Source organism: Otolemur garnettii, unplaced genomic scaffold (assembly GCF_000181295.1).
Source record: "Otolemur garnettii isolate 467f Iridium unplaced genomic scaffold, OtoGar3 scaffold00066, whole genome shotgun sequence".
In the NCBI taxonomy this organism is placed as follows: domain Eukaryota; kingdom Metazoa; phylum Chordata; class Mammalia; order Primates; family Galagidae; genus Otolemur; species Otolemur garnettii.
Window position 1 is genome coordinate 10,147,968 of NW_003852461.1, and position 8,464 is coordinate 10,156,431.

The window sequence follows — 8,464 nt, forward strand, 5'->3', positions numbered from 1 at the left end:
CCTGCCACAACGCCTGGCTATTTTTTGGTTGCAGCCGCCATCGTTGTTTCGTAGGCCTGGGCTGGATTTGCACCCGCCAGCTCAGGTGTATGTGGCTGGCGTCTTAGCCGCCTGAGCCACAGGCGCTGAGCCTTAAATTTTCAACTATAGAATCTGACATGTCACTGATTCATAGCTCAATAAAAAAAAAAAAAAAGCCTATCAAACTGAGATTGGTGGTTTTATTTACTTATTTTTTGAGATGAAGTCTCATTATGTTGCCCTGGGTAGAGTGTCATGGGATTACAGCTCACAGCAACCTCAAACTCTTGGGCTTAAGCAATTCTCTTGCTTCAGCCTCCCGAGTAGCTGGGACTATAGGTGCCCGCCATGATGACGGGCTATTTTTGGTTGCAGTGTCATTGTTGTTTAGCAGGCCCGGGCCGGGCTTAAACCCGCCAGCCTCATATATGTGGCTGGTGCCCTACTCACTGAGTTACAGGAGCCAAGTCAAGATTTGTGGTTTTAAATAAATATTTTAGTAATAAATGACCAGAGAAAACAAATATGTATAGTCAAAATTAGACTAATAGTATTTTAAAATAAAGAATTTCATACTAAAATTAGTTTGCTCTGTATAGAAAATTCTACAAACCTTTTGAATACATTTGATATAACATTTGATATAACATTTGATATAACAAAGAAAAACAAGGGAATGAAATATAATGAAGGCAAGCTATACAGAGACAGACTAAACGTGGACAAAACTTAAAGGACAACATGAATAAAAATAACATTCAGAATTATCACTCCTAAACTGCAGGGCGCAGTTCCTGAGTTATGCTGTCTGTAATTTATACACATGATGGACAGCTCATTAAGGGACATACCTATAACCATTATAACCAATAGTGGCTAAAGGCAGTCAAGCCATAATGTTTATTTAATCAATGAGATAAGAAGAGGATGAAGTCAGTGGTAGCATTTTATTTTATTTTTATTTTTTGAGACAGAGCCTCAAGCTATCCCCCTGGGTAGAGTGCTGTGGCATCACAGCTCACAGCAACCTCCAACTCCTGGGCTCAAGCGAGTCTCCTGCCTCAGCCTCCCAAGTAGCTGGGACCACAGGCACCCGCCACAACGCCCGGCTATTTTTTGGTTGCAGCCGTCATTGTTGTTTTGTGGGCGGGGCTGGATTTGACCCTGCCACTTTAGGTGTATGTGGTTGGCGCCTTAGCCACTTGAGCCACAGGCGCCGAGCCAGTGGTAGCATTTTAAAATAAGTGACAGAAAGTTTATACTTACATCCAAAATAATACCTACATTCTAGACTTTTCTGTGTTAAATTCTTTGAGAGAAGAGAAAAATCAATCATATATTAATAAATCAAAATCTTGATTTAACCAGTAACTAGAAAAATCTTACAATAAGTAGAAAGGAATGTTCAACTCACCGTCTGATGGTCGACTTCTGTGCTCTTGTTCTTTAGACTTAGTGGGAGAAGCAAATGGGCTCATTTTACAAGTCCCAGTTGTTGGGGAGTAAGTTGTAATACTCAACTTCCTTACAATTTCTGAAGACTCAAATGGCTGGAAATAAATAATAATTTGGGACAGTTTAGATCTCTGAAGATACTCATCTTTAAAAACGCAGCAAAATTCAAGTCAGCATTTGTTTTTTTGCTCTTTCTCTTCAGATTTCAAATATACTCAATTGCCCCTGTCAAAGTGAACAGGGCTCCTTCAAATCAGGGAGGCGTTTCAGGTCTCCACGACCTAGTTGACGTTTGTGAAATCCTAACGTTAAAGGTTTACTGCATTCTGAGACGGTGTTTCCAAACATTAGACACAGCCAACTCTCCCAACCACATCTTAACTTTGCTTTTATCTGAACGAGACGTATAATTATGGGACCAGGACAGGAAAAAACAGAGGTGCCAAATACTAAGACCCACTAGGAAATCCTAGGAAGGCTCAGTCTGTTCTAAACCTTCACAGAAGTGCTCTGACACAGTATCTTCCTCTAATAATGATGAAAATAATGCCCAAACAGTTGAGTCTGGCATCTGAGTAAACCCTTCAGAATCTGGCGCATCATACACAACCGCCCCTGCAGCTCCCTCTTTTCCTGGAGTGCTGAGCACACCTCTCATGCAGGTAACATTTTAGTAAGTTTTTACTTTTCTGTCTACCCCATTAAAATTTGCTCTCAAGGCTTGGCGCCTATAGCTCAACCGGCTAAGGCGCCAGCCACGTACACCTAAGGTGGCGGGTTCGAATCCCCAGCCCGGACCCGCCAAACAACAATGGCGGCTGCAACCAAAAAATAGCCGGGCGTTGTGGCGGGCGCCTGTGGTCTCAGCTACTTGGGAGGCGGAGGCAGGAGACTCGCTTGAGCCCAGGAGTCGGAGAGGTTGCTGTGAGCTGTAATGCCACGGCACTCTACCCAGGGGGACAGCTTGAGGCTCTGTCTAAAAAAAAAAAAAAAAAATTGCTCTCAAAAGTCAATAATTTTGTCATCTTCATACCCTGGAGAGCTACAAAATGTATATAAGAATTAATGACTTAGGCTTGGTGCCTGTAGCCTCAGCCTGCTAGGGCGCCAGCCACATACATCAGAGCTAGCGGATTCGAATCCAACCTAGGCCTGCCAAACAACAATGACAACTACAACCAAAAAACAGCTGGGTGTTGTGGAGGGCGCCTGTAGTCCCAGCTACTTGGGAGACTGAGGCAAGAGAATCACTTAAGCCCAAGAGTTTGAGGTTGCTATGAGCTATGACGCCACAGCACTCTACTATGGGCAACATAGTGAGACTCTGTCTCAAAAAAAAAAAAAAAAGAAGTAATAACTTAAAAGAAAGAGTCCAGGAAGCTCGCCACACACTCTACTCAAGATATACTTAACCTGCTGATCAGCGCATTCACCCAGTATTCACCAGCACTCACAATTTCAGTCAGTAGGCTACTGACCCCCACTTGGGGGTCTCAGATTGTTTTGTGATTTCAGCTGGCAATGTTCTCTTTCTTATCTTCCCTAAGACTTAGTCTTTCTTTAATGTAACAAGTTATCCTGACCTCAAGCAGTATCTACCAAAAGTCACACAGCAAAGAAGCCTTAGCACTGCGCTACAGAAATTAGGAGAAGGGAGACCAAAGTGGGCTGCAATAATCTGTCATGGAGAATAGACAGCCTGGCACCCTGGAATGCCGAGTGAGGAGACAGCACAGGATGGGGGTGGGGGATGGAGAGGTCTGAGGCTCAGTGCTGCCAGGGCACTGTACAACTAAACTGTAGCTTGGTAGTTGACTTGAAATAGTGGCAGGAATAGTGGCTGCGTCACCTTTTTCAATAATCTTGGTATAAGTCCCAGAACCTATAACATCAAAAATATTTTTTATAGTTAAGATTTTATATGTTAAATATTTCTTTTTATTGGGGACCAAAAAGCGTTCCTTATTTTATGTATCCATAGTAGCCACAAATGTAACCAATATCTTTATTGATGTATTGATTTTGTTTGTTTGTTTCTTGAGACAGTCTTACTACGTTGCCCTTGGTAGGGTGCTGTGGCATCACAGCTCACAGCAGCCTCCAACTCCTGGGCTTAAGCGATGCTCTTGCCTCAGCCTCCCAAGTAGCTAGGACTACAGGCGCCTGCCACAACACCCAGCTATTTTTTGGTTGTAGTTGTCATTGTTGTTTGGCAGGCCAGGGCTGCATTCGAAACCGCCAGCTCTGATGTATTTGGCTGGTGCCTTAGCGGCTTGAGCTACAGGCACCAAGCCCCAATATCTTTTTTTAAAAAATCAAACTATACTATCAAAGTTATAACTGTAAAACAATCTTTTTTGTAAGGTGAAAGGGTTTTAAGTGTCTTTAACAGGTGGTTACTATGACCTCTCCACCTAGAGTTTTCACCTGCTTACATGTATTCAGTCATAAACTATGACATTTATCCAATCTCTACTCTACTTTCCCGAGAATTTATTGCCCAGAACTATTTCACTGTATATGTACGAGAAAGGAAAGTTGCTACCCTAATGTACGTTTATGTCAATCTGTTTTCCTATTTTCTCCAAAACATTATTTTATCCAATTGCCAAATGTCTATACACTACAACTGGAGATCATACATTTCTCCTTGAAAATAATTCTGTAGCTTTCAGAAAATAACTGTGTGTGTGCGCGCAGTACACGCATCTACATTCGGCTTCACTTTTATACTGAGGCTTTTCTCCTTTTGGGGGCATCATTCAAGTCGGCTGAAAGGAAAATGTCTGTCTACAACTACTACCCACAGAAGGAAAACTGAAAATCTACCTTTCTCTATTATCTCACTAAACATTTTTCAGTAAATACTGCGTTTGTATATATCCGCCCTCCTGGTAGACACAAAGGCATGAGCTTACTTCCCTAAGTCTTCTTTCCCTCGAGGTTTTTTTTTTTTTTTTTTAAATCAAGGTCTTCTCACTTAATCTCTAAAGATTAAAGGCAATTCTAGAATCCATCTAAGAATTTCCCCTCTGCCATCTCCCAACTTTGAAGGCCTTAGCCTACTCACGAGTCTCCCACGCCAGGAGGAACTATGAAGACAGGTCTGGGAGAAGACTGAGCTACCACGTGGGAAGTCAGTCATCTCTCCACTCAGCAAGGTGAGCAGGACCCACCTGGCCGTCAGAAAAACAGGAGAAGGAAAACAGAGAGGATTTGGCTAGAGAAAGATGTAAACAAAATGCAGAAAAATAGATGTAACAACCACTTGTATAATAATTTACAACTGCTTCTAGTATGTACTGACTCAAGAGATATTCAGCACGACTACTAAATTTTTAAAAATGCCACGTCCTAAGGTTCTATGATCAGTGTAAATGCTGTTGTACTTTTTGTAAGGAGGTCAAACCTTTTACATAGCAAAACTAAAATTTGAGCATTGATTTTCTGACAAAAAAAAAAAAAATCAATGTTCTTTCCATAATTTCAAGTAGATATGACATTCTCCTTCAATATCCCTCACAAGTTGTGAGTGGTTAAAGTACACTCACCTCTACTGAAAAGGTGCCTGCAATTGTATTGATTTTTTACTTATTATAAACAAGTCTAGAAAGTGCTAACTAAGGGTTCTTGTAGGATGAAATATGAGATATAAAAGATCTGCTATTATTATAATGAAGTACCAGCCTGTGCTAAAATATTCAAAACAGGCATTATAGGGATTATAGGGATTTGATCTGCCAGAAATAAAAGGGCAGCCACGGGAGATATTTCTTCGCAAACTTATACGATTTAACTAGGTTACTGGAATATCCCACATAAGATGCAATTATTATGCACTATTGGTCCTAATCATGGAATTTACATTAGAAAACTCTAAATACTAGTTTCCAGGGCCTAGGATTCTTACAAGACTACTAGATATATCAACTAACTTCTTAACAGCTGCCACAGTCACCATCCTTTAGGCCAGGCGTCCTCAAACGACGGCCTGCAGACTGACATTTATCTGGCCCACCGGGTGTTTTTGCCACTGCTGCCTGTCCTGCTTAGCAGCCAACTCATCCCGGGGCCCGCAGTCTGGCCTTCCAATAGTCTGAGGGACAGTGAACTGGCCCCGTGTTTAAAAAGTTTGAGGACCCCTACTTTAGGCCCTGATCATGTTGGGGTTTTGCTGTTTTTATGGCAGCTATGGAGGACAATAACATTTTGCCCCTTATCTCAGTGATCTTACAGAGACAGCAGGGAAAGAATCTGATCAATACTTTAGATCTACAATAATGGAAATGCTCTGTTTTTTAAGTGTTTGATACACAGGGATACCCACCCCTCATTGAATTGTCTACTCAAGATCTATGAATTTAATAATATAAAATTTCACCTTGATAAAAAAATTAGCAAGAAAAATAAAATACTGGCTAAAAAAGTTGATGCAGTAGTTATTCTATTTGTGCTCATTTTTCATAATTTTAATGTATTAAAATATTAATTTTAATAATAAAATTATTACTTTCTTGCACTGTAATCCTCAAGAAGTTGTTTTTTTCTTTTTTAGGCAGGTGCAAGAGCATCAAGAAGTTTTCTGTGAAATATTTTCGTGACTATTTCCCATCAGGCCTTCCTGTAACCTTTTATTTTTCAGATAAGATGAATTCCATCCTTAACTTTTTGTTCACTAAAGTATGATTTACATACAATAAAATGCACAGATTTTATTCAGCTTAATGAGTTTGACAACTGTATATGCTGATACAACGACTATCTAAGATACACATTTCCATCGCCCCAGAAGGGTCCCTAAGTCCCATTCAATTTCTACTCCCCAGCTCAGAGGCTCCAACTCCTATAAACATGCACAGATCTGCCTGTTCCTGAACTTCATATAAATGAAGTACATTACTCCGCATTTGGCTTCTTTTGCTTAACATGCTATTGACGTTACCCACCAGGCTGTGCGTGTTAGTGATGTGTTTGTGTTTAATGTTAAGCGTTCCTTCATTGAAATATACCCAAATTTGCTTTTCCTTTTCTTGATTATGAGTTTGGGGCTGTTATGAATTAAGTTGCTAACAACATTCTTATACATGTCTTTTTGTATAAATATATGATTGTTTCCTTGTTTCCACCTAAGAGTGGAATTGATAAGTTATAAGATGGATACAGGTTTAATATTTTATATATATATATATATATATATGCTTTAAGCTAAATGTTTATATCATTTAAAATCCCCATCAATATAGGAGAGTTCCAGCTGTTTCATATCCTCACCAGCCTTCAGTGGATTTTGTGTGTTTTAGCCGAATTAGTTTGGCTACAAACTGTCACTCTCTAGCTATTCAGGTCAGCAGGAGAGTGGTGTCCTTTTGTGGTTTTAATTAATATTTCTCACAATTACAGTGGACATTTTTGTGTGAGCTAATTATCCACTCAAATGTTTCTTTTGTGAAATGTCTATTTAAACTTTTGTACTTTTATTGGGTTGTCTTTTCATTACTCATTTGTATATTCTGAATAACATCTTTTCTCAGATACATGCATTTCAAACATAATTCTTTTTGATCCATGGCTTGCATATTCATTTTCTTAGTGGTGTCTTCTGATGAGCAGAAATTTTTTATTTTCATAATATTCAATTTATCATCTTTTATGATGACTTTTTTGTGTGTCTTAAGAAATTTTTGTCTAGCCTTGGTGCCTGTAGTTCAGCGGCTAGGGCGCCAGCCACATGCACCAGAGCTGGTGGGTTCAAATCCAGCCTGGCTGCCAAAAAATAGCCGGGCATTGTGGTGGGCACCTGTAGTCCCAGCTACATAGGAGGCTGAGGCAAGAGAACTGCTAAAGCTCCAGAGTTGGAGGTTGCCATGAGCTCTGATGCCACACTCTACTGAGGGTGATATAGTGAGACTCTGTCTCACACACAAAAAAAAGATGAAAAAGAAATTTTTGCCTACTCTAAGGTCGGAAAGATAGTTTCTTATATGTTCTTCCAGAAGCTTTATGCTTTTGGCTTTACTAAAGGAAAGTCTATGATCCTTCTCAGATTAACTTTTCTCATGAATAAGATATGAAGTGTACATGAATTTTGTATATGAAGTGGGTTTTTGTCCACTAAGTTTACCATTTATTAAAGACTTTCTTTTTTCCCATCAGATAATCCAATATTTTAAATTATTTCTTATTAAATATAGTCAACTTCTAAAAATAATATGAATCAAAAACAGTGTTAGACATAAAGTTTTCCAATGAGAATGAAGATTCTTGAAGTACATGTGTATTTAAACAACTGTAGAAAAAGAAAAATAGTTGTAGTGTATGGAACTCATGGACTGGCTTGCTGCCCCTCCCTGTGCTGCCTGGTCACACCGGTCATCTCAACTCCACTTTCCTCACCCAAGGGGTGTATTCCCTCACTTCCAGGTATATTCTCTCACTTCAATAGCAAAGAGGTAGGACGTATGAAGGGGCAGCAGAGAGCACTGGCACTGCTGTGTCTGTCAGTCTATAACCCACTGCGTCACCCTCTTTCGGGGCACAAGGGATGAAGGCTACAAAGGAATTCCAATCATGCTATTCAAATAAAAAAAAGGGAAAAGTACTTTTGTGAAAAACCTCCCTAGAACCTGCCCACTTTATCTGAGATACCATTCCCACAATTTTCAGCTTTGGTAAGAGGCCTGGATAAGGAAGTTGTTTTCCTTTTAAAGGAGGGTATATAATAATATTATATGTCCTATGCCAGAATGAAAAGATGAAGCCAGCTGATGGCCCCTCCCAGAAACCACTGCATTCTGTGGAAGGGAATCTGAGGTAGAGAGATTAGAGCAGGGCTCTTCCATGTGTCTCCTTATAGCCCACTCCTAAGACAGGAGGCTGGGAGATCCAAGCAACGAGTGTGAGACAAGCAAGGGGCGGCTGGGAAAGGTTGCAGACAAACAAGTCCTAAGCTCACTCCCACCTGAATCAGGACACTCCGATTTTACCAGTG

The 8,464-nt window shown here is 40.2% G+C and overlaps 1 protein-coding gene across 2 annotated transcripts in view; it reads right to left on the reverse strand.

The window, feature by feature from the left end:
• ITGB3BP (integrin subunit beta 3 binding protein) overlaps window positions 1–8,464 on the reverse strand; it is a 67,224-nt gene that overhangs the window by 40,006 nt on the left and 18,754 nt on the right. For both annotated transcript variants that reach the window (XM_023515110.1, XM_023515109.1), the window contains exon 3: window positions 1,436–1,571. In XM_023515110.1, the coding sequence (XP_023370878.1) occupies window positions 1,436–1,571 (136 nt within the window). The remainder of the gene's footprint in view (window positions 1–1,435; window positions 1,572–8,464) is intronic.